General features: G+C 35.8%; 1 protein-coding gene across 1 annotated transcript in view; it reads left to right on the forward strand.

The window, feature by feature from the left end:
- The window catches only part of FSTL5 (follistatin like 5), a 304494-nt gene that overhangs the window by 207424 nt on the left and 69299 nt on the right, over positions 1–27771 (forward strand). Inside the window, exons 8-9 of the mRNA XM_031048784.2 lie at positions 21867–21987; positions 25845–26006. Of these exons, the coding sequence (XP_030904644.1) occupies positions 21867–21987; positions 25845–26006 (283 nt within the window). The remainder of the gene's footprint in view (positions 1–21866; positions 21988–25844; positions 26007–27771) is intronic.

The raw sequence follows: 27771 nt of genomic DNA on the forward strand, positions 1-27771 counted from the left end.
TTTCACAGACCATTTAAAAGAATAAATATAACAAAAGCACATGAGTATAAAATTGCAGCCCAAAATATAGTCAGCATTATACATTCAGGATTACATTGTCTTCAAACATCTGAAAGAAATCTGTGAAATGAACATTTTAAGAAATACATAGTGACTTATGACAGATCATAATAATAACCTTATTTTCTAATAATTCAATAAAAATTTAGTTTTTCCAAAACAAGCAATTTACTACAAAACTGGTTGTTTGGCTCATCATCCAAATATTCAGCGGTGTGTATGGTACTTTCAAAGAATCACATCACCAGTGAGTATTAGTATAACTTAGAAATCTTATTTTTGGAACAGCCAGTATTTGCCACCTAACTTATTATGACCTCAAAATGTGGAGCAAAATTGAGAAACACAATTACGTCTTCTGACAAAACTCTAAAAATAAGCTTTCAGCTGTATTTTGTTTGCTTGTGCATATTCTTACATTGCTTTGGCAATTTTGATCTAAATGATGACAATGCATTACATTGGAAGTTGCTTGCTCTCCATTTCAAGTGAGTGTGAAGTCAGTACTGGTGTGGAAAATCACCACAATCAGATATGTAGTCTGTTTATTTATGTTTCATTTTCTTGTGAATGCTTTTAATTCTAAGGTGGCAATTGCACTCACACATCACCTTTGTTTCATTTGCTATTTTGCTTCCTGTTTGCAAATTGAGCTTCCTCACAGTGGTGCTTTATAAAATAAGAGACAGTGTCAAAGCTCATCTTTCTTGAATGGTAGCTTTAAGTCACTTGAGAGGCTTAGGATAAAACTAGTGTCCTTAGAAAATTCTCAGTTAAATAGTTGTTGCTTTTGTTAGTTTAGTATTAATGATATGACTGACATTCACAAGTGTTCACAAGCTCATGTTCACAAGCTCCCTTCTGCAGCGTTTGTTAGCTTTCTGTAAATATTCATGATGCTCATAAACAATGGAGTTCTTACTAATCCCTTCTAAGTATAATACATGGCATGAGCTGTACATAGAAACAGGAATACACATCTGGACAGAGGAATAAAAAGGGAAATGATGAATGGAAATAATGAAGCTAACAGCTCAGTTGCAAACTGAGCAGTTTAGTTAACTGTATTTGCAGACGCGATAAGAGTGAGTGCTTTCAAAGCCCAGTACATACATTTTGAATATGAAAATGGAAACAAAAACCCCACAAAAACACCAAAACCAACCAACCAAACAAAAACAACCTAGAGAAACATTTTGTGCTGGGTGCAGATCCCCAGGTGTCGGCAGTGAGGGCTGCAGCCAGGAGCCCCTCAGGTGTGCATGTGGCACCTCTGAGAAAACAGTCGAAAAGGAATGTTTGGCATAGAAGACCAGAGAAATAGAGGAGAGAGCAAAGAGAAACAGCAGGGAAGTCCAAGGTTGGAGGAGAAGGAGGTGTTCCATGGTGGAGCAGAGAGCCACACTGATGTCTAGGTTCATCTTGAAGGACTTCAGCCCTTGGAGATTCCTGTCTGGAGTAGATGAAAAAGGTGAGGAGAAAGGAGACACGAAGAGAAACTGCTTCTCCACCATTTGGGTGGAGGGTAAAGAAGGTCGGAGGGAAGGAGTGAAGTTGAGCCTGGGGAAGATGGGGAGGAAAGCTGTTGTTTTCATTATGTATGTCTTTTTGTTTGCCACCACCTAGATTAGTAATTATGTGTTTATTGTAGTTGGCAATAAATTCAGCTAAATTTCCCAAGTTCAAGTCTTTTTTGCCCACCATAGTTATTAGGAAGTAATCTCCCTGTTGTTATCTGAACCCTTTCTCATTCATATTCTTAGCTTTTCTCCCTGTTCTGTGACGGGGTGGGAGTGGAGGGAGAATGAGTAAGTGAGCAGCTGGGTGAGAGTGTGACTATTGGCCAAGGCCAAGCCAGCATACTTCGGAAGTACTTGTCACAAGTGGAAGAGTACAGTATGGGACTCACGGGGTTCCCAATTTGAAGTCAGATTATTGTGGTGATCAGATATCCAAAGCAAAGTTGAAATTGCTAGAACTGGCCAGATTTGTTTATATTTAATAGGAGAGGAGGAATGTGTGACAGTGATTGAGATCCCACAAACAGAAAAAGTCTGTAAAGTGTTACCTGAGTGCTGAGATGATGTCTGTGTGTGCATTTTGTGTACAGGTGCAGTAAGAACTGTCAAGGGAGTAGAAGCTTCCAGTGACAGGAGCACATAATTCTGAAGATGAATGCATTAGGTTTTTTTTTTTTGTTAGGTTAAGAAAAACATAAACAAACTGGAATGCTTGGAAGTCTTTTAAAGCAAAAAATTATGTTATAGCCTTAGTCTTTTAATATTAACAGTTCAGTTGTGATACAAATATAGAAAGAGAATGGCATCTAGTATCCACGGAGTGAGGCACTAAAATTAATAGCACTCAAATATGTATAGGTGATAAACTAACATAGGGTGGAAGAAAGAGTTAATGGAGTCTGGATATATAAAAAGAAAAATGGCTGTAAAGTCATTGAGTTAAATTGTTCTCCTGAGTCTCTTTCTTTCAAAACTTATTTTGCATGTTTCACTGTTTGCACCGATTTGATCCCATATATTTATTTCTAGACCTTCCCTTGGTTTGTTTAGGTTTTTTTTCCTTCCATGTTTTTTTTGGTCATTCCATACCTTTCTGAACCTTGTTCATCATACATTCTCTGTTTTGTTCTTGCACTTTCACATTTGCTTAAATGTTGTTATGGAGCCATAATTCAGTATACCTTCAGACAGTGTAATAAAAATAAAACCTTGGGGAAAACAAAAATAATTGGACAAAAAATAGGGGGATCTTATATTTCACTATGGAAAATGAATTTAGTACTTAAATATTACCATCAAAGAAAAAAATGCAGAGGGAAACATAGTGTGCTCACAATTTACAGACCAAAGAATGTGTTGTTACTCTAGCAATTTTAAACATTCAGAATCCCTAAGCCCTTGTATAATTTAAGTTGTCCCCAGAGGCTATGTATCCTAGGCTTTACTATGGCTATATTATAAGCTATAATCATGTTTGCCTTACTGTGGGAATTATTAATTTACTCAGTTATAAAGGAACTACATCCATGCGTCTCGAGACTAATAATGTTGTGTAAATAGTAGTACACTTTATAAAATAAAGTGACAAGCTGGCCTGGGAAGATAGATAAATATTTTTTTTCAGCAAAATGCATCAGAGGTCATCATAACTGGGAGTCAGCACATATGTAGGGAACCAATTAGACTAAGCAGTAGTGACAGTGTGATTTTCTAAATCATATCAAGTGCTTCTCACTTAGAAATAAAAGTTTTTGCACTATGCAGTTCTCCATATGACTTGAACTATTCACTTCAGGAGGGACAATATCAGAACAATGTAATATCCTAATTTTTTTTCTGCAAATGGAAAATGCAACAAAAAGCAGCAGAAGACACCAAGTCTAAACTCAAATTATGGCTGTTGAATTTCTGGTTTTCTTTTTAAATAGTCTACTCCTCTACTGAAATTATATAGGATATATGCCTAAGGGTGACTAAAAGCCAGTGTTATTTATACTCAAAGATACTGTTTGGATTTCAAAAGTTGATAATGAAAATTGTATGTAAGTAGTGCATTTAAGAAGTGATAAAATAACTTAGAGGATGCTGTCAAGTGTGTGGTCAGATTAATAATGTTACTGATAATATCCAGTTGGTAATTTTAGAAGTACTTAGTATTCCTCAGCTCTTCTTATGGTACTTAGGATTATTATTTGCGTAAGTAGCATCTTGCTACTCATCTTTGTCTTATGGAAACTGATTGGAGTCAGGGATAATCAGCATCCATCTGAACGAAACTGTGAAAAATCATATGCCTCTGCAAATTTTACTTAAATTGTAGTATAATTGTGCTCTGACTCACTATAGAATTGCTATCATGAGACATTTTGCTGATATTTTAGTACATTTTTTATTTTAGTAAGCTTTTATTTCATAGAATCATAGATTTTTTTTGCGTTGGAAGGGACCTTGAAGATCTAACATCCCTGCCGCACAATAACACCTGCTACTAAACCAGGTTCCTCAAAGTCCCATCCAGCTTGGCCTTGAACACTTCCAGGGACAGGGCAGCCACAGCTTCTCTGGGCAGCCTGTTCTAATGTCTCACCCCCCTCATTTCCTGCTGTTATCCTGTGTCTTAATTTTCTTATCTGCCTTTCCACTTACCTCTTTGAATATGTTTTATCTAACCTATTATTTATTACAGAAAATAATTCACACTTACAGAAAATTCCAAAATATCAGATTTTTTCCCAAATGCAGTATGTATTACTTTCTCATGTTAATCGATTCATTATGCAACAGTTTTTATATCTCATTTTCCTCTGTTCTTTTTCTGACCTTTTACCCTGGTTTTACTTTCAGCTTCTCCCCTATACCTGTCAGCAATCACATTTCTCTTACAAAATGTCTTCCCTTTGTTCTTACATTTATACAAGATCTTCTTAGATGACTTGTCCATATAAAAAGTTTAACACCTGCTAACATACTTAAGATAGGTAACTTTTTAAAAGAGAGTAGTTCAAATTTTACCTTTTGAGAAAAGCTCACAATATTCTTCTTTCGGCTACCTTCATGGGAAGCATGCAATATTTCCATTTAAGGGGTTTTGAAGTTGTTCATTGATTAACATTCTGCCAGAACTTTTCAGCTGTTCATTTTGTTAAAACCAATTGATCAGATCAGACTTATCAGATTACAGCTTTCACTTTCTTTCTATCAGTCTATATTCTCTTATTGATATATTTCTTCCCTCCCCACCTCAAACTCAGCAATCCCACATCTTAATGGAGATACCGTTAAAAGCTAGTGTCCTTTGAAGGAAAGTGCTTCATTCCATCTTACATTCTGGAGACTTCCACTCAGCAACTGATGACAGAAATGTTTTCAGGTTGTCCACAATACCAAGCATATTTCCTAGAAAGGACTCTTGACATCTGCCCTCTTCTTCTCCTTCTAACTTCTTGTCCTTTCTTTCCCCCTTTTTTATTCTTAAGAAAATACTCAGGAGAACTTTTCACATTGTATTCTCCCATGTGATTGTATGGACCTACATACAAACTTTATGCATGGATAAATTGTTGTTAGTACTACAGTTATGACTTTAAGACTGTGGTCATAGATACAAATGCCGTTTCTCTCAAGAATTTACTTTTTTGTGTTTGTATTTATGACAGAATCCCAGGTGAGCCATAAATGTCAGAGAAATATGCCTCTTTTTTTTTTTTTTTGTGCTCCTCAAATACAACTCTTAAAAGTAAAAAAAAAAAAGGCTCAACAAAGCAAACAAACCAAAAAACAACAAAAAACCTTTCTATGGACTAAACCTTTAAAATAATCCCAGGCAAGCCATGTTAAACTACCTGGAAAAGCATTATGCATTTTGACATCTACAGACAGTAATCCTCAATGAAATAGAAGGGATGATGTGGATCTCTGAATTGAGTGGTTCCGCCATTTCTTAACAGAATGCGCTGAACACATCTTTAGAAGAGTTGCTGAAATGGTAGTTCTGTATTACTAGCTGTTATTATTCTCCTGTGTGAGCTGAAAAAGTTTTTTTTTAGAAACAGAAAGTTCTAAAAGTAAGCTTAGACTATAAAGACAGTAAATAAGAACTTACTTGATTATTTTTTGTATATTACAGTATCCATCCCTGGCATTGTTCAAGGCCAGGTTGAGCAGAGCCTTGAAAAACCTGGTCCAGTGTGAGGTGCCCCTGCCCATGGCAGGGGGGGTGGAACAAGATGATCTTAAGGTCTTTTCCAACCCTAACTATTCTATGACTCTATGATAGTTATATCCACCCCTGCATGTTCTAAGTTTTCTGTAGAAAATACCAATTAGCATCCTCTCTAGAAATGTAGAAATATTTTAAGGAAGATACACAGGTAGCGATTTCATTTATATTAGTGTTTTCCTTTCAGCAAGCTATCTTCTAGAAACGTTTTGATTTTTCTACCCTATTATTCATTCAAACATTGTTTATTATTGGCCTACTTCTATTGTAGCCTATGCTCCTTTTCTCAGAGACACCAGAGCTTCTATCACACCTACCTTTCTTTTTACTCTTGTCCATATTTCCTTTATCTTAAAATTACTGGAAAGCTATTTGATCTATTGTGCTATAAATTGACTTCAGAATTTTTGTAGACATCTTTTTTTCACTACCAATCTTGCTTATTCAACCTTTTCTTTTCAATTCAGTTCTCTCTTTTCTCTGTTCTCTTTTATATATGTATATATAGTGATGCAGGGTATGTCTGCACTTTATATTGCTGATACTAGAAAATCCTGCTTGTGCTATTAGCTCCTGATTAATGCATGCAAAAATTGCAGTTTGATTTTTATGTGCATTTATAGAGTTACTCTTCTGATTATTTTTTTTGTCGACAGTATACATTCCCTCAGCTGACTTGAAACCAGCATAATTTCTTCATGCTTTTGTTACTAGCTACATACTTATTTTTCCAAGTTGTCCACGTCATTTTGCAGTATTTTTGCAATCCTCCTAGACTTAACGCTTTCCACAGCTTTGGTGAGAATTGTTTGAAAGAGTTTTATAGGATGCAAAAAGAACACTAAGCTTTCCAGGTTATTATTTTAGAAAAGAAGTCTCAAAAGAGCAACCTGGACCAGGCTACAGCTAGCAGGAAAGGTCAGTCCTTCTTGAAAGCATGAGAAAGATGCTTTGTTAATAATGGCCTCCTGTGGCTCACAGCCCTGACTTTCAAATCATCACTATAGTACATTAAATAGGAGGGCTACATCATCAGTAACAAAAGTGCTTTGATATCGAAGAGTCTGTCTCACTGAAAAGAGGCACAATTGCTTAAACACCAAGAAAAGAAACTCTTTCTGCCTCTCCCTGGCATCTTAAGAGGAAGAATTAAGATAGGTAGGACGTACTGGGAATTTGGCTCACCTGGCATTTATAATATTTTAAAAATAATTTTAAAATTTGTAATATTTTTAAAATAATAATAGTTAAAAAATTAATCCTCCAGAAGTGTGTACCAATGTATTGATTCAGTACTGACTCAAACAGAAAATTTCCATCCACTTGTAAAATCACTGGTACCACTACTTGATAAAGTGACATGAAGCAAGTTACTTATTCAGATCAGGCTTGATTAATTTTTGAGCTCTGACAAGATTACGACAGAAGATGGTATGTCTGCCATGATTTTCAAATTATGACATTTAAGATTTCTCTGTATCAAGTTCCGGAGTGATTTGTCTACCCATACTCCCAGTACCATGTATCCATTAATATCTAAATTTTCTTGATTTATTACAGACTGATTTTTATTTCATCACCTCGTGTTCTTTGTCATATGTAAATGTTATCACTGTCACCTTCCTGTGTATGCTTCCTTCCCTTGTCATCTTTATACCATTTTTATCTAGCTATCTTGATAATCTCGAGCTGCTTTTCAAAAGCTTGCATTCAGAACTTTGTTGTATTTCCCTAAGTTTAGTATGAATTCTGGCAGTGCCTTTACCTGTCGGTACTTTTAATAGTTCCTGTAGTTTTTCTTGGTTTTCATGCAGGTTTCTGTTTCTAGTTCACATCTATATAGCTAAAATACTGAATTTTAGCTAGTATAGTTTACAGCATTAAAATAATTTTTATTTGTGTACGTTTACCATGATTAATACTGTGTTGAATTCACGTCATGATCATGAACACCTTGGAGCATTGGAAACATGGGGAACAGTTGCTCAATAAAGCAATGGTGCTCTTTCTCCATCCATCATCTGGTCACACTTCAACTCTAAGCTGAAGGAAGTCTTGAGGATGGCCAGAAGTCTCCTTCTGACTATTCTCAGCTGTGCTCCTTTTGCCTTTTGTTATGCTTGCTGCTCTGTCTTCTCCTGACTCATTTTGGCAATGTTTTGCAGGTAATAAGATTGATAGAACCATCCTGTTTTACAGGTTTTGGAGCATCTGTGTAGCAATGACATACTGCTTGTATGATGGTTACTTGCTTGAATTAGACTTGTATCTGGAGATAAAACCTTTTGTTTTATATTTTCTACATTTCAAAGCATTCTGCCAAGCCCTAATGGAGAATCAACCTTACAGCCTTTCCTGCTTTTTTTCTTTAAAGTTCACTCTGGACTCTGATAAAGTCTGATAGAGAATGTAGGAGATGTATTGTTCAAAGTTGGTTGGAGTTACAGAAAGGAAGATTTTTGACATTTAAGCTTTGGAAAACAGATGCATCAGTTATGTCCCTCTAATTCACCTTTCATGTATGCCTGGCTATTGTAACACTTAAAACTTCAACCAGAAACAGGGAAGTTGAAACAGTGTTCCTAAATGATAGCTAGTTTGGTTTGGTATAAAAGTTATACTAATTTATACACTAAGGAAAATTCAGGTGAATTTCAGGTGATCACTGAATCTGCATTCTTTATTATACTTTTGTAAGTAAAATAAGATAAAATTACTGGATTTTTGACAGTTGCCCGAAAGTACTTACTAAATATGATTCTGTTTTGCTGATGATTAACAGTTTTCTTTTAGAACTTACTAAGGGAAATATCTTAATTTTCTCCAATGTTTTCTTCTCATATAGATATTTAATTGGATATTTGAAGCAGGAAAATATTAAATAAATTTAGAGTATCTAATGAAGAAAAGCATTATTCTCCACTCTCATCTGAAGTAGGTTGTCTTCTCTGGTTTAAAATGAGATTTGGGTGACCATTTATTCTTAAGAATTTTGATAACAACAGTATGTATTTAATTTCAAGTTACCCTGTTACTCAATTGAGATGTGATGTAACTTTTGTAGAGTATGTGCTCTTCCAGGCAAAGGTTTATCCTTGCAGACCTGTTTATGATACTGAGAAATAAATTGAAAATTGCCATACTCTTCCACAGTAAAATATTAATGCCATACCACTTTTGTCTATGATATGTTTTAAATTTTGTGCAGAAGTTTGGGAAATGTTAGGAATTCTGTGAATTTCCTACTCTTGTCATTTATAGTTAATGAATGATTACTGAAATCTTGTTTTTGTTTCATGTTTTTGACATGATATATATTAGTTCTAACATCAGACAAGAAATTCATTCATGAAAAAGGTTTTGAAGTTTAAGCTGTGGGTGTTAAAAGCTAACATTTTGAATTATAGTAACAGGAAGGCAGGGGAAAAAAAAGCAACCAAAACAACAGCTTCTTCTCCCACCCCTCTGTATTAAAGATCTTATTTCTGACATGAATTTTATAATCAGTTAGCAACTGCTGATGTTAGGTCTGTGTCGTGGGTTCAGCTATAGCAGTTATTTTTCTCCTTCCTGGTGCAGTGCTGTGGTTTTGAGTTTGGTCTGAGGACAACACTCATAACACACCAATGTTTTTACTTGTTGTTGAGTATTGTTTGCTCAGATCAAAGGCTTTTTCAGTTTCATGCTCTGCCAGTGAGGAGGGGCATGGGAAGCTGGGAGGAAGCAGAGACAGAAAACCTAACCCAGACTAACCAATGGGGTATTCCATAACACAGCACATCATGCCCAGTATATAAACTGGGGGCAATTACCCAGAAGGACTAGATCACTGCCGGGGTTGGGCTGGGTATTGGTTGGCGGGTGGTGAGCAGTTGTATTCTCTTCCCTTGTTATTTCCCTTATCATTGTTGGTGGTAGCAGTAGTGGTTTGTGTTATACCTTAATTGCTGGACTGTTCTTATATCAACCTGTGGGAGTCACATTCTTTCCATTCTCCTCCCCATCCCTCTGGGAGCTGGGGGAAGAAGGGGGTGAGTGAGTGAGCAGCTGCATAGTTCTGGGTTACCAGCTGAACTTAAACCACGACAGTCTGTAATATAATGTTATTGATGCCAAGGGTTAGCTAGAGGGATCAGCAATAGAAAAATAACTTCTGTGCATTTCAGTCTTCCAAAGAAGATGACTGTACTGTATATGTGAAAAATTTGTGCGATGCTATTTCAGTAATGGTTACATATGGTGACAGCAGCATAAAAGCTTTCCAATGAATAGCACTGTCCCTTTGTTTAATATGAAAGCATAGAATAAAGGTGAAAAAAGATGGTATAGTATATATGGTTTCATGACTCATAAAAGATTTGTACTTCTAAGGAATTCCTGGGGCTGTTACAGAAAGCAGTAGTTAAAAAAGTAAAAATTAAAAAGAGACAAATATAAACAAGAATGGTATACTAAGAGGTAAAATTATTTTGGTAGATCTTGTAGAAACTTGAAGTCTGTTAACAAAGAGTTATTGTTGCAGCAAAAGAGGATTGCTTACTAGGATTGGTGAAGCAATGGATGGCTCAGAAGTGAGAACCTGTTACTCTCAATTCAGAGATCACATGAATATGGTCATAACTCAGTGTAATACTCTGGTTTCTATATAAACCTTTTATATAAGTGTTTTGTTTAACTGGAGTTTATGGTCTTATTTTCAACTGTGTGATTGAAAGAACTTTGATTAATTTTTTTTTTCTTTTTAAACTGTTGCAATGAGAACGCATGTACCTCAATTAGGCACTTTGCTTCAAAATAATACACAGTTAACCTTGCAAGTAGCAGGGTATGTAGACTTCGTATGTATAACAAATGTGAGTGTTTGGTAAGAACAAAGCTTCTAAATATCAGCACGATTTCTTTACTTTGTTAATAACAGCCAGAAAATAGTAATGACCATTATTCACAATCCCTTTAGGAAATGGGGAATTTCCATCTTCATTTCTGTGGCTCAAAGACAGACTAGATCTGACAGAGATATATATACCAGAAAGAAAAATAACAAATATCTTATGGGCCATAATGTGTAGGAAAGATGAGATTTTATTAGTCTATTGTGGTTGTGTATGAACCTGTAGGATTATTAACTTTCTTCATAATATCTTGGCTTCATATTAGTAAAATAATGACATCATACTTGGTACAGCTCTGGAAAATATGTTCGTAAGTACCACCCCATGCTGAAACTTTTTTTTTACAGGCAATTTTCTGAACACTGTAATTTATCTTGTTGTGTACTAGCATCTTCTTGCAATAGCTTGCAGTTTACCTGATCAGGAACCATGGCCAAAACATACAAAGACTATCACTAACAATTGTTATCAAAATTCATGTACATACAGAAAGGAAAAGGGAAAAGAAAAAATGTTCCTATGCAATTAGTTTTAGTGGTTTCAGTGAGCCTTGAGGTAGCTGCCAGTGAAGTGGCTTTTCTTTCTTTGACATCAGAGAATGGATCTTGCCTAGTAAAGCTTTCTTGTGATATTAGACTGATTAACATGTAAGGTTGTATTAATAGTTTGAGCAAAGACAATTATTTATGTGATGCTTGCAGATAACTAAGATTGGTTTTAAATGTAAATTGTCTCAGCTTTCAAGTTTTTTATTAGTGTAATTCATACTAAATGTTTAGTTTGCTTAGATCAGATTGACTGGGATTTGTGCTTCCCTAAAAGGCTCTAAGAAAAATATTTCTATAAGTATTGAGTATGTCAGCCTGGGCTAAACCCTTGTTAAGTGAAGCTTCTGTGCTAGCATTAAGGCTGTCAACACTTTGATTTTATAAACCAAGAGCAAAAGATATCAGCAGACAGGTATTACTGACTTTGTTGTATGTATTCAGGTGTATGCCTCAAAAAACCTTTTGTATAGGAATTCCATTCAGTCTTTCTAAGCATGTATATTTCCTTTTCTTATGCTATATACTTGATAACAAACTGACACAATGATGCTGCATTAATAATCCAGGTCATGTGTTTGACTAGCCCTGTTTTCCCTCTAATGTTGTGTTTTCATGCTGCATATAAAATGAGAGATAATCTTGAAGAAAACTATCCAAGTTACAATTTGCCTTTTTTTTCTCAACCTTGTAGCTTAAGAATAACAAGTGGATCATTCAGATTTTCAAAATCAGGTTTGAAGTTACTAGGTTTATTTTTTCTTTGTTTTGTCCCTATATCTTCTTTTTAGCTGCCACACAGTAGGAGATCCCCTATCAATCTCTCCCTTTTTTTTTTGTTTGTTTGTTTTAGGTAATTTTGTCTGCAAAATATTTGAAAGCTGTGTGTGTTTGACAGGGTATTTATTGTTCATTGGTCGGTTTATCATGTGTACACAGAGTAGTTTGCAATAAAACTAAATTTATCCCACAGAGCTTTTGCAGACTGCGTAAAGCTTGAAGACACCCTTCCTGCCTGTCTGACTCACTCCTGAATATTTCAGAAATATGTGGGATGGAGTGAGTGAAAATTGGATATTTTAGTAATAAAAATGTTAAGGGTTATTTTTTAATTGTTTGTAGATTATCTAAAGTTTGTAAAGAAATATCTGCAGAAATTTGTTTATGTGAAATAAAATTTCTATTACTTTAAGATGAGAGCAGTTCAAGAACCAAATATATGAATGTCCTGGGTTCAGCAGTAGCAGTCATTTTTCTCCTTCTTAGTAGCAGGTGCAGTGCTGTGGTTTTGACTTTCAGCCTGGGAACAGCGCTGATAACACCAGTGTTTTTAGTTGGTGCTCAGTAATGTTTACTCTGACCAAGGACTTTGTGAGTCTCATGCTCTGCCAGGGAGGAGGGGAAGCTGGGAGGAAGCAAGAGACAGGACACCTGACCCAAACTAGCCAGAGAGGTATTCCATACCACAGCATGTCATGCCCAGTATATAAACTGGGGGCAGTTACCCAGAAGGGCTAGATGACTGCACGTGTCAAGCTGGGTATTGGTCAGCGGGTGGTGAGCAGTTATATTCTCTTCCCTTGCTATTTCCCTTATCATTATTATTATTGGTGGTAGCAGTAGTAGCTCGTGTTATACCTTAATTACTGGACTGTTCTTATCTCAACCTGTGGGAGTTACATTCTTTTGATTCTCCTCCCCATCCCTCTGGGGGCGGGGGGAGGAGTGAGCAAGAGGCTGCATGGGTGATTTGCCGACTGGGCTTAAACCACGGCAATGGGTTATTTTCAGCATAAGAGATGGGGGTTGTACTCATGAAACCAAACCTGAAACACAGTATTTTATGCAATACGAAGGTCAAAAAAATTTAATAATCTTTATAAATTTAAAACAAAAGTGCTTGTAAGCTAAGTGATTAAACAGAATGTCAACCTTATCCCAGTGTACTTATGAAGAGTTGATGGTTTTAGAATCAGGAAAATTTAGGAAGCATTCAGTGATTTCTTTTACTTTCCTACAAATAAAATATGTTTAAAGAAAGTAGAAATGGGAAGTGGTTTTGCCAAGCTTATTCCACAGATGTGACCCTAAATCACGTCACCTTAAAGAGTGAATTGTGTCAGTACTTCTGCTTCTTTGGGGTCTCCTAGCACTTAGATATCACTTTGGAATGCGATCTGATACAAGTGAAGTGCACAGGACAAAGCTAGTTTCTTTTTGCAGATCTAGCTTGGAGTGTAATAATAAATACATCTACACTTGTCCTGGGTTCAGCTGTAACAAGCACAAGCTGGTGACCTTTCTCATCCACTTCATGGAGGAAATCAACAAGAGATCAGCAAGATGAAGCCATCTTTCAACACCCATGGAACGGAACAAAGCTCCTGCCAGCACCAAGCAGCAGCACTCAGTCAACATGGAGCTGCTGAGGAAGACTAGGCAGCACGTGGAGGCAGTCATCAAAGAGAAGAAGATCATCCACAAGCTGCTGCGGGCACAGAGCTGGGTGGAGAAGTAGTTCTTCAATATGGTCAGTGTGGGAACCTGCTCAGGGCAGCAGCAGGACACCCAGAAGCTGCTGAAGAAGATGAGGAGGGTGGTGGTAATGATGAGCAGTGGGAGGCAGCTCTGCATTCAGAGCCAGGGTCAGCATCGGGTTCAGTCAGCCCTCAGTGGAGATGTGAGAGCCTCTTGAGGAAGAGGAGGCCCAGTGGTATGATGAGGACCCCAATGGCATCCACGACATGATGGCCTACATGGTGCAGGACCAAACACTGACCTTCATCTGGACCAGCCAGTGCGATGCTGTGAACTATTGGCAGCTGCAACAGGACCAGGTGATGAACCACTTTACCGGCATTGGGGCCTTCACCACCAAGGAGGGGCTGTGCCTCAACCTCCAAAACTTGCCCTGGTTCCACCAAGCCAATCCCACCACCTTCTTCCCACAGTGCCTCTGGCTGTGGGCTAAGGATGAGCGCCAAGCCTTCATCTAGGATTTCCACCTAAACCACAACAACACTTAAAACTGATTTATAAAAAGAAAAAGGATATTTTGGGGGAATTGTAATAATCTGTGGTAATTATAAATTCATGTCACTGGTTATGATATTAAATTGAAAAATATGAGAAATTAATGTCAGATAGCTTTATCTGATTAAATCTGATTGTATAACAATTTGTTTTGTTAAAAAGTAGTAGAAATTAAATGGTATATGAGTCATTCTGAAGATCTCAGTATGTAATATGAGCCAATAAAAGAGACAGCTGTATTAGAGCATGCAGAAATTTCCATTTAAAATTAGCTTGCATCTACTCAGTTGGAGTTTTTGAATGTCTAAATAAATTAGCAGTCGTTATTGCAGATTCATAGCAAGATAACATAAAGTTACAGAGGTTTTTTGGAAGTAAAAGATTAGTGATGTTTTACAGCTAGCCTCAAAGAGCTCTAGTCCTTTGGCAAAGCTGTCACTTATGTCTAGTTCATATCTCCCATATACAAGATCCAAATTCTCTTTACACCACTACATATAAAATGAATTTATTATTCTCACTGGTGATCTAGGGATGAAGGTGTTTATGGCTCTTCTCTGTGTCGTTCCTCTTCAGGTTCTTAGGAACCTTGTAACATTATTAGGTTTTGAAATAGCAAAACCAATTTTAACCAACTGACTTTGAAAAGCACAAAGCTGCTGCATGTTTTCCGTAGAATAATGATGTTACCATTTATTAGCTATTACTATTTCCTCATGAAGTGAAATTGCAGTCCTTACTGCATCAAAGAGAATAAAGGAAAAATCATATATTTGTACTTATTTAGGTAGATACAGTGTTATTCTATTCATTTATAGCCAGAGAATCTTTTTCTCAGGTTTGCTGAGTACAGACAAATCCTCTTAAATTTAACTAATGATGGGCTTGTGCATTACAAAGTCTTCTTTTAGGAAGAGATAACAGTGATCTCTGTATTGACCATTTGTAAGACAAGCTTAGGAAGATGTGTGCAGATCCTCAAAATTTGAGAGCTAGTTAAATGTTCTGAATTGCTTACTGAATGATCACCGTTTTCTCCCCTGACAGCAGAGTGATGCTAGTGAGGCTACCTTTCTTCTCTCCAGTCTCCTCAGTGTCAAGAAACAGAAGGATCAATGAAATACTATATCAAATTGTAACTAAGAAGTTTGTCAGCAGGGACAGGTAGGCAGTAACTCAGAGTAGTGAGGGAAGACAGATCCACTGAACTGGTATGTGAAAGGATTTTGCCGCCTTTAGCTTTCTCAGCTGTGAAAGAAACTTTCCAAGAATAATTTCCTTTGGCTAAAGTTAGCCAGCATTAATAATGACAAACTGTTGTCTGGTGTTACCTTCTTCAGAATAGCATTTCTTTCAAGATCATGTCACTTCCTATTGTATCTACTATACTACTACTTACTGCATTACACTGTGTTCTTTCTTTCTTGAAGCTTTGCTCTGATTTGTGATTTTCTGTCAGGCTGGTTATTCAAGCAGTGGATTTACACTAGATTCATGATTTGTTCTTATTGCAGCTGTAAAATAAGAGATTGAGAGAAGACATGAAAAATTTGTGCTTAGGAAATTTAGGTTTTGTTTTCCCTGTTGAATTAGAAGGAAAGCTTAACACATGTTGGATTTGTGCCAAGTGCAGTCAGTCTTAGATTTCTTCCTGGAATTTCATTTCTTTCTGACATGCAGTAGCAAACTGCAGAGTTGCACTGCTCTGCCAACATGAACAGAAAAACTGATTACTTGGAAAGTAGTTATTGTAGCATTGAAATTAGCATGAAAAGCCTGAGATGAATTTAGCTAGCAAACCAAGCATACATCAATAATTATTTTAAAAAACGTTTCCAGTTAACCCTTAAAAGGTTATCTGTTCTCCGTCTCCCTGTAATAAATCAAGTTACAGATATAGAGAAATAAATACGTAAAATATGTGACATTACTGTTACTGGTACTTCCATGAATTGACTGAAATGAATGCAGAAAGGGTGGAGGAATATACAGGGGAAAAAAGGGGGATTATTTATACTGGCTGTGTTTTATAAGCAAACAGCTGCCGTTTCGAAAATATCTGGATGGCAGCAAGTATTGAAGCAGGTTGCCCTTAGCAGACCAATGCAAAGTTTTAATTCTTGGGTGCAAATTATTTTCCTGATCAGTTCACTGATTTTGTTTTTCCTTTTCCTGTAAGAAAATCAAGGTTTCTTTTTAAAAACAAGGAAGGAAAGCCCCCCACCCCCCCAAATTGTGTTATCATTATCACTGAGCTAGTATAACAGTGTTATAGTGTTTACATTACTAAACATCAGCAAAAAAAATACCAACCAATGTTATTTTCTTCTTTGTTGTAGGTTTGTCAAAGACTGCAAATATAAATACAGGTTTCATATGTAATCTAAAAGCTATTCATTAAAAATGTTTGGTGCTTGCAAATTCCGTTTATTAGGGACCCAATAAGATATTTTTTTCTGATTTAGGATAATGTAACTAAGAATTCACATCTCCAGTTCTCATGTTTTTATTGCTGTATTCTGTTCTTTATTGTCCTTGATATCTTTTCTTTTTTTTTTCTATTTATTTTTTTCTTTCCTTCCCAAAAGGGTGGAGTTTTGAAATCACAATTAATATTTCAAAGTTTTTTAGAAGTTAAAAATGTTAAAGCTGTAAGATTATACCAGTTGTTTCATCTGACTTATATGAAAGAGGACACATAAAATCAGAACTTTGAAAATGTGTAAGTGTAAACTTTGGTGTATAAAAATCACCTTTTTACTACATAAAAATCACCTTTTTACTATGTTTACTACGTATCTAGACTAATCATGTTTTCTTATTTTAAAAAATTCTCTCGACTTTGGCTGTGGTAGCTTTGGATCACCTAAATCTAGATGTCATCCCCAATTCAATTTTCTGAACTCCTTAAATTCTCTGATACGAATTCTTGGTTATATGTTAGAAATTAGATTTGGGCAGGGGGAACAGCACTGAGTGAATAGGAAAATGAAGACATGATATTTTTAATTTTCATTTTGAGGGAGATTTTTCTTGGGGTGAGCACTGTGATCTCTAGATGAAAGAATAGTCAAAATTTGGAGTACAGAAGGCTTTGAGACAAAGCCAAAAAGTTATTTAAGAGCAATATATTAGTAATAAATTAACTATGGTGTGAAAAAAAAAAAAACAAACCACAGACCAGACCAGACAAATCCTAGGCTATAGGATGATGAACAAAGTCAAGTAGTCTGTTTCATTATACGTTTTCCTGTTGGGGAGAAAGCTGGCAACAGAGCTGTAATGAAGAAGTGCAGGCAAATGATCATAGATTCTCTCACGTGAAAAGCATTAGCGTATGAAAGTAAGTTATAAAAGTGAAGGAAGTCATTATTGGTTTAAAAACAAAAATCACCTTTAGGTTTCTGTTGTATTAACAGTAAGACAACTAAGCAAAGATTCACGGACAAATGAATGTTTTTTTTCCATATTCCTTTACTCATTATTCATGACACGTATCATGATTCTTAAATGTCAAGTCCTTCAATAGAATAGAGTTACAGTGGATTCATTGTTAAAATAATTGTTCAATTCTACCTTTTTTTATGTATGACAAAAATAGTTTCTCAGTTTAATTATAGAAGTATCACACCATTTGAACAGTAGGATATTTAGGAAAAATTGAGCTTGTAGCAATTTTTTTAGGATAACCAAGTTTGGGTTTTTTTTTAAAAAAAGGTAAAAAACCCTTTTCTATATGCATTGCTGTTGATGTTTGAAGGTTCTAGTTCAGTGATGCTTGTGTGTCTACAGATGCAGGTTTTTTCAGTGACTTAGCTTACCAGTGATTCTATAAACAACTAAATATACATCAACATTCACTGTTGAAGAACTCTGTTTATACTTCATTATCCCTTTCCAAAGCTGCTTAACTTTAAGTTCTGTTTGTATTGAATTGTTTGCTTTAATTAACAAAGCAAACACTGAACTCATTTAGGGACATTTGTTTTGTAGTTGTAAAAAAACCCCAAACCAAACAATAAAACAAAACACAACAGCAAGAATAATAAAAAAGCCATCCATAAAATTCAAGCTCTTTGACTGACAAAATTATGACATCATGTGCAAATCCTATTGAAACACAGATATCTCAGTAAAATAGCCACAGGGATGTTTTATCCATTCTATCCCCATGATTTCTATGAAAAAGAAGGAGGTGGTAACACAGATATCCATTTACTTGGAGGATAGGTAGGGTACTTAAAAATATCACACTATAATGAATCAGTCAAAGGCTTGGAACAGGTAAGCACGCTTCAAAACAATATCTAATAACTCAGTATAAGGAATGTTAAGTTAAACAAGTGTCCAGACTGCATTGCAGCAGCTAAATGTTAATACACTTCATTCCGTGTCCTATTCTGTTCACAAATACCTTTGGCAGAGACTAGGCAAAAAATTGTAGGCAGCAATGTTAGACATTTGCTAAATGAAAGTACCTCTATTGTGGTTCCTTTGAACATTCTTAATTTTTCCACCAATAATTTGAACAGCAACACTTTGAAAACGTGTTTAGATAGTAAAGGGATGAAAGTTGATTGCAATTCAAGCACTTTGGAAAGATATAAAGAAAAAAAATATCAAATTAGAAAGTTTGTTGGAGTTCTTCTGGTTAGTTTTTTGACAGGAAATCCAGTTGTATTCATTCTCATAATCAAAGTTAAAAAGTATGCATTAAAGCTTTTTTATTATAATTTTTATTTTTATTATTTTTTGTAAGGGTAACATATAATGACATATTGAAGACTTGGTGGAAATATTATCTGCGTAACTGAAGTGCTAATACAGAAAGCTAAGTATATCTTGTTGACATTCTTACCAGATGGGTTAATTTTTATGTGGGTTATTTTTGTCTCTTAATAAGCAACTATAAGAATCATCTGAAGCACAGTTGTGCTGTGTGAAATTTAGTTGCCCAAACATATCTGGGAGAAGAAACACAGTGAAACACATGTTTGGGGTTTTTCTAACAATATTTTGAGTATATTTAAGAAAGAAAAATGAGACATTAATAGCAAGTTCATATAGATTCCAATTTTCATATATTTATGTTTCAATCTACAAGAAAACTAAAGATGTTATAGTGAAAGGCAACATGAGTGACATATGAGCATAAAATCACTGAGATTATGTTCTCTGGGAAAGAAGAAAAACCAGAAAGTGGTGACTGAAAAAAATAAATCCAAACAACTTGGGAAAGTGGTAGGTGGGATCATGGAATAATATAAGAATTGACGTCACGGACCAGAGGTTAATCTAGTCCAATATTTTGTCATTGATACTGCACATAGTAATATTTTTTTATCTAAGTTCATTTACTGTGCAGCTTACAGACTCCTTGAGTGAGATATTACAGCTGAGTTTTCTGTTTTTAAAAGCTGTAATACTGTTCTGTGAAACTGAGGAATTTGAACTGGTTGTGGATTAGGTCAGGATGGTACAGTGAAGGAGCATAGGAGAAGGCATCAAGGTAAAAAGCAGGAGCATAAACCTGGATTTCTGGAGAGCTGACTTCAGGAGAGCAGACTTCAGTCTCTTCAAGGACGTACTTGGGAAGAATCCCATCGGAGACCATGCTGAAGAGAAGAGGGGTCTAAGACAGGTAGTTGTTTTTTAAGGATCACCTGCCTCCTCTATGCTTAAGAACAGTCTGTCACAATGAACAGGACACAGAAGGCAGCCAGAGGCCTATCTGAATGAACAAGATGCTCCTGACAGAACTCAAATAAAAAGGAAGCATGGCAGAAGCAAGGACAGGAGACCCAGGAAGAATATTGCAACACTATTAGAATGTGCAGGATTAAGAAAGATAAAGCCCCTCTGGAACTGAATCTGGTGAGGGACATGAAGAACTTCTACAGGGCTTCAGGGCTATATCAGTAGCAAAAGGAAAAGTAGGGAAGATATGCACCTGCTGCTGAGTGGGGCACTGGTGGCAAAAGAAGTGGAAGAGGCTGATGTACTAAAAGCTTCCTTTACCACGGTCTTTGCTGGTAACACTTGGCTTCAGGAATCCCAGATCCATTAAGTCAGTTTACAGCAGTGCATCTGTAATGAATCACTGTAATGAGGCGCATACCTATTGCAGCTTGGTAATTATTCCTATTCTAGTGAATCAGACACCTGTTTGATACTTGGGGCTCTGTGAGCATGTGTGCATGAATATTTGTGTTGCATATAATTATAATGTGTATATGTGTTATTTTATAGAGCCGTATTCTGTGGTTAATTGCAAGGACAGGGTATTGTAAGTTTAAAGATTTTAAAGGCTATTTCAGAGCTTATTTATGTTAAGGTGTATAAAATGGCTATAAGCTGGCCATGAATAATTTTAGGATAAAAATAAAATGAAAAACTGTATTATAACCATAGGAATATTGAGAAACTTTGAAACAGCTTTTTAGTACACAAGAAAGGTAGCTGAGTTTATGGTAGAATATATTAACATTAGGCATATGATTACAGAGTACAGGTATCCTTCAGGAACATGGGCTGACCTACATGCCATATGAGATTCTGCATACTTTTTCTAGTTTGAAACAGATTCTGTTTTGTATGTTTTTTATCATAGGTTATACACTTTAATTTCAGAATTAAATATTCTACAGTAGAAACTATCTACTGGGCTAAATGACATTTGTCACTTTTCTACTCTATATTCAGTGCTCGAATAATTTGTTGTTTATGTAAATACAATGCATATATAATAATAAAAAGATTGTTATATGAGACTGAAAACAACCTGTCAAAAAATGTCCTTGAAAAAGTAAATCATGAAATATAATGTAGAAAAAACAATTTTGGACTTGTACAAGCACTATAAAATCTGAGTCATACTGGAAGGAACTAGACCATGACTGTTATTTTAGCATGGTCCTTGCAGACTTGAAAAACAACAAGGAAGAATAAAATTCACTATTAAATGTTCCATACATTTTTACAATAATTGATATAGTTTACAACTGGTTGTAAATTTTAAATTATTTTTTATTAATTAAAATTGAACTGAAAATTGAATGGAGAGTCCACATGAAGGTCATATTTTCTACTGTAACCCAGTGTAGCCTGTATGCCAATTAAATATGCATAAAAGGATGGAGTTAAAAATTATTACTTCAATTGGAGAAAAAAGAGGATCTTTTTTTTCTATGTGTCTGCTCATTTCAAAGGATAACAGACTTCTACAGGATGTCATTTGCCTTGTTAAATTGTGCAGAGATTTAGTTTTTCAATCTGATCATATCCAATCCTAACTAGCTCTTCTTCTGCAAATAACTATCAGATCTAAATAAACAAACATATTACTTCTACAGTGTTTAACTAATTGATAAAATAATAGTTTTATTTTCTTTTACAGGCACAATATGTGTGGCAAGATCCAACAACTCTACCATTCACAAATATAATATTTGGGTTTCAGACTATTGTCAGCTGTTTTGGTTTAATATTTACGATGTTTGGTATTTACATCACAGCTTGGTTGCCATGATGATGAGCATAATTACTGTAGAGATGCAGGCATAATTATGATAACCTTATTTTTAATCTTTCCCGGTAGGATTTTGGAGATGATGGGTCCTTGTACATTACTAAGGTTACTACAACTCATATGGGAAATTATACCTGCTATGCTGATGGTTATGATAAGCTCTATCAAACGCATATTCTCCAAGTGAATGGTAAGGAAAGATGTTCTAATTATCAAACTCATAGGAGACTTGGATTTGGATTTTGTTAAGCAGATCTGTTGTTGCTGGTTTACTTTTTTTACAGTGTGTTACAGCTTAACAGAAAAAGAGGACTTTTTTCTTCTTGCTCTAAGTAATGAAAAACAATACAATGCAGTAATATTCATTTTATTGCTTCCTATGAATAATAATTATTAAAGGAGTAAAAATAGGTCAGAGGATTTGCTTTGCACTGTGAACTGTTGACTTGTGAAGACTTCTAGTGTGCTATGTGCAGAATAAGTATTTTGCATTTAATGTAAGGTTTAAAAAAAGCACTACCCTACACTTCTATTGTTTTGAAATCTTACCACGATTTTAGTAGATTAACTGAAGGCATCTGGATTTTAAATCTTGATCTTTAAATTTTCCTACATCTGTTCAAATTCTAAGGACCACTTTCCTGAACTCTGTACTTGGACAAAACTTCACTGCAGTTGTTACTGGTGACCTCAAGATAGGTCTTTCCCTTCTCTTGAACAGTAATACCCTCTCCTCCTGGCTGTTTTTCCTATATGTGGTTTTTTTTTCTGATTACTTTAACAAGTTGTTCCACTCCTCTGTATCCTTCATATTAATTTAAAGTTGTCCAAACAAATTGACTAGGCCATGTTTGCTCTGTTCAGATAGTTGTTTTTTCTCAAGTTGACACTAGAGAGAGGTACCTTCCAATACAATTTTGGATGTTGATTTCCTGGGAGGCAAGGAAAAGGGAGAGTCCCTCAGTGCAATAGGATCATTTGCTGTGGTATTTTGGATAAATGGAGTTAAAAACGTCGAAATAAGTGAACAACATTTCCATAGTTTAGAGCTTCACTTGTAAGCAGTCATATTCCTAAGCACAGGTATGATGGTCAGTACTTGTAGCTGTGATAATGACTAATTAATGTAATGATAACTGTATTAACAGGAGAGCCAGATAAAAGGTTAATGAGATAAAGAGGCTTTATTGGTCACTAAGATCTGATGTGAAGGCTCAATGAAAACAACAGAACTGGATTTTAAGTTCTTTCTTGATTTACCTCTGTGTAAATCTATATATTTTTAGAAATAAATATTTATATATTTTACATCGACTAGTTTGCAAATATTTCATATATGCATCTATAAATTTATTTTTTGTTTTAAGATTAAAATTTAGGATTTTTTTTTTTATTTCTGAATTTATTTGTACAGTAGTAAAGAATAATGAGCTTGCTTTGGAACAATGCAGGTAATGAGGGCTGCTAAAGACATGGCTTATGGTGAAAAAATTTAGACTAATCTTATAAAAATAATGTGGTAAACTAAATATTGTAAGCAATTTTATAAGTTGGTATTTAACCCTTTTTCATATAAATAATTAATAAAACCTGTTAATAAAACACCCCAAAATACAAAATTTTAATGGTGCAGGATGAACTATTTCACTAAATGATGCTAATTATTAGCGTTTATAATAATTGAAACTTTCAACCACATGATTATGAGACTATGACTATACTAATCTGAGTCTGTCAGTTTGATTTTTTCTTTTGATGGTATTAATATATTCAATGAACCACTTTATATATTAATATTATATACAGAGTTGCAATGCCTTGCACTTGGTCCTAAAAGTTATTTGTGTTGCTGAGATGCTCCAGAGTGCTAAATTGTGGCAGTTCTATCTCTAAGGAAATGGTGATCCTTGGTATTTTCAAATCAAGGTGGAGAAATAAACTGTTTGGCTTTGATGAAGTGGAAAATCTGCAGCATGGTGCAGGCCACCTAAAGCACCTTCTGTCAAGAACTGATGAACAGGGCAGACATGAAAATTGGATCCTAGGAAGTGAGTCAAAGTCAGATGGGGAGCTGAGGTGCCAAAAGAGGATCAGGCTGTCTGTGTATGCAGTCGAATAGTGGCTTAGTCTGAGGAGTCTCAGTGGGAGCAAGGTCTCAGTATGGAACACACAGATCCTATGGGAGAGGAGAAAAAGGATTGGAGGGGGAACAGGAATAGGAATGTCAGGCTTGAGGTGAAAAGTACAGATCCATGTCCATAAAAGCAAAGCCCTTTCCAGAAACTCAATAGAATCCTTAAATGCCTGATTTTTCTATACTTTTGCTCTCAGCTCGTAGTCTAAGCAACTAGCAGCCATAATTTCCATATTTTTAATCTTCTTCCATGTTCTTTTATTGTGGTTTTGCAGTTTGCATGTTGAGGTTATGTGTAATTTTTCCTGTATATTATTTGAAATACCTTAATTTCTGACTGGGTTTAAAATAGCCCTGAAACCTACTGGTTTCCGCATCCACTCTGAGATACAGTACATTTGTGTATTTCTTGCAGTGTAGAAATATAAGGCATTTCAGTGTGTTAATAGGGTGGCATGCTGAGACATTTCTTGTAAACAATCAGATAGCATTTGAAAATATTTAATCTTGCGCCAAGATAGACACAGTTCATTTTTGATCTTGTTATCTTCTTTCATTATCAACTGATACTTCATCCTCTACCCAGCTGTATTTTGTGGCAACAGCTAAGTATTGCACATTTTTAAAGCTGCATTAAACAAAACTTTGGAGAATAGGAATTATGCTTCTTTAACCTTCATTACAGTTATTTTTTTTATTGTTAGAAATAACCTCAAGCAAATTCTCTCTATACATAATGAAGATCAGTAATTATTCATCTAAAAAATCTACATAGCAAGATTTTTAAATCATCTTGCTTAGTCAATAGTAGTGATATGGCAGGGGGGTTGGAACTAGATGATCTTAAGGTCCTTTCCAACCCTAACTATTCTATGATTCTATGACCACTGTGATATCATATGCCCTCTCTGCCAATACTGATGTGTGCTGTGTAGCAGATTTTTAGCTGGTAAGCATATACTGCAGCAAGTTTCCAAACCTTGGAAAAGTGATGTCAAGAATTCTTACATATTTTTAATAATGAAACTCAGAATTGTCTTCTAAATGTCCTGCTTAACATCTTCATTAATGGCAAGCAGCTCCTGTCTGGCATGATTAGCAGTGGGATGCTCAAGCTTAGCGCATGGGTGGGTTTCCTGAGCCAGGGGAACCTCAGGGCTCATGCCATAGGAGGCTACAACTTATGCGCACTAGTGGATGAGACCTGACCAGCCCCTGCTTTCCAACTTCATCTATAAAAGAAGCCATTAGGGAGTGTTATCAGGCACAGTTATTTTTACTGTGGCAGTGACCAAGTGCTGACATCTGTTGCCCAGAGAGATGTTAGAGTCTGCCTTCTTGGAGATACTCCTGAACCTAAATATGGTCCTGGGCAACTGCGTTCAACAGAGGGACTGGACAAGGTGATCTTTGGCAGTCCTTTTGAACTTCAGCCATTATGTGATTCTATAATTACATGTTTTATACAGGTAAAATGGATTGTTGGTAGACTTTTTGAAGAGAGGGAAAGGTGGAGATGAAATGTTAAAAAAAGGTTTGTGAAACAGGACAGTTGCAATCTCTGTACATCACATCATGACTTACTGGTTGTGCATTATTCATATTTTATAAAGAAATTTAAGGAAAAATAAATATCATATTACTCAACCCCAAAATATTGAATTAGAGTTCGGGCTTTTTAAATTGATACCACAGGCAGTGAAAATAGGTTTTACTCACAAAGCGTTCTTTCTGCTTCATAAATTTACTGTGATGGAGTTCAACCTTGAATGTCACTGAGTATGTGGCTAATACCACATCTGTGCATTGCTATATATATAGCTGCAGGAGTCTTTAGAATTGCTTATAATTATTTTTCTTAAAATGACAATAATAGTGTTCTTCACTAAAATATAATTGTTTCCTTTCTTCAGTTCCACCAGTCATCCGAGTCTACCCAGAGAGCCAGGCAAGAGAGCCAGGTGTGACTGCTAGCCTTCGGTGCCATGCTGAAGGTATTCCCAACCCACAACTTGGTTGGCTAAAGAATGGGATTGATATCACTCCAAAGTTATCCAAACAGCTAACTCTTCAAGGTAAAGGGGCATATTTATTTTTTTCTACAGGTTGTGAATGCTTTATCAATGCATCCTTTCTGTACTAACTCTTCTTATGTAGTTTTAATGAAGGGTTGAAATCTAAGATAAAACATTTCAGAAGATGTTTTCCAGTTTCTGCCCAAGACACATCTTTGTTTTCTTTGTGTTAGAAATAATGGTTGTACTTGCTGGCAGGATCGCCGGTAAATTCCCATATGTTCTCTATTAAAAAATCCGCAGTTTCTGAGTGGAGAAAGCAGCTCAACAGTTCATTAGAATGTGTCACTACAACTATATTAATGCCATTCAATGAGTATGCAACACTAGTATTTAAATTGAGAAACAGTGCTTTTGTCTGTAAAGATTTGTTCTAATGTGATGATATTAATCTATTGTCATGGTTTAAGCCCAGCTGGCAACTAAGTACCAAGCATTCACTTGCTCACTCCCCTCCCCAATGAGATGGAGAGAATTGTAAAAAAGGTGAAACCTGTGGGCCAAGAGAAGAACAGTTTGATAATTAAAATAAGGTATAATATTAATATTACTAATAATAACAATGAAAGAGAAACAATAAAAAGAGAGAAAAACAAAGCCACGAAGAACAGTAATGCACAGTGCAACTGCTCACCACCCACTGACAGACACCCAGCCTGACCTGAGCGGTGATTGATCCCCCTGGTTTATATACTGAGCATGGCATTCTGTGGTATGGAACACCCCTTTGGCTAATTTGGGTCAGGTGTCCTGTCTCTGCTTCCTCCTGGCTGCTTGTGCCCCTGCTCACTGGCAGAGAATGAGAGACTGAAAAGTCCTTGATCAGGGTAAGTGCTACTCAGCAACAACTAGAACACTGCATTATTCTTGCATGAAAGCCAAGGCACAGCTCTGTACCAGCTACTAGGAAGAAAATTAACTCTATCCCAGCTGAAACCAGAACATCTCTTTATTTCTCATGAGTCCTGATTTAAATTTAGATCCGAACATGGACAGAACTTTACTTTTACTATAGCTCAGATAAAAACAGAGTTCTTTTAACTGATAAAAATCTCAGTGAGACTTGGGGACCTTATGGCAGAAAAGACAGGGAGAGAAATTGATGTGTGAAGGGTCTCAGCAGACCTCCAGCAGAGTGCAAAGTCACTATGCACACGCCAAAAAACCCTCACTGCCAAAACCAGAAGTCACAACCCCACACAAAGCAAAAAGTATCTTCTGCGAATCTTCAGGACTCAGCCAATTTGGTGAACCTGCCTAGTGCAAAACCTTTGAGCAGTCCTTCTAGTGATTTTTGATCAGCCATAGGGAAAAGAATCTCATGCTGCCAGTGTTCCTTTCAAAACCTTCTCTCATTCATCTGCAAAAGCAGGATGAGCCTTAGGATAGGACAGCAATCAGCCTGCAGTGTGAGAAACAGTAGGACAGACAGGTGGTGAATGCTTCTCTGAACAGTCTTACCTTCCCTATAGATGTCACAGACCTTTGTTCTTTCATGTCCCTCTCTCCTGGGTATATGTGAGCAATTGGCTTGTAGAAACACTTTCTACTATGATTAGAAAGGGATTGACTCCTTCATAGCAGCATTTTGTTAATTTCCCCTGTAGGGATTAGAGTGTATTCTTTTTTTCCTTTGCCTCTGTATCATATATTTATGATAAATCAATAAAAATTTTTTTTCTCTAGGCAAAATACATTTGATTCAATGATTCAATTTTCTTGAAGGTACTTATTTGAAATAAAATTTTGAAAATACCATTTTCCC

Source organism: Melopsittacus undulatus, chromosome 7, assembly GCF_012275295.1.
Source record: "Melopsittacus undulatus isolate bMelUnd1 chromosome 7, bMelUnd1.mat.Z, whole genome shotgun sequence".
Lineage (NCBI taxonomy): Eukaryota > Metazoa > Chordata > Aves > Psittaciformes > Psittaculidae > Melopsittacus > Melopsittacus undulatus.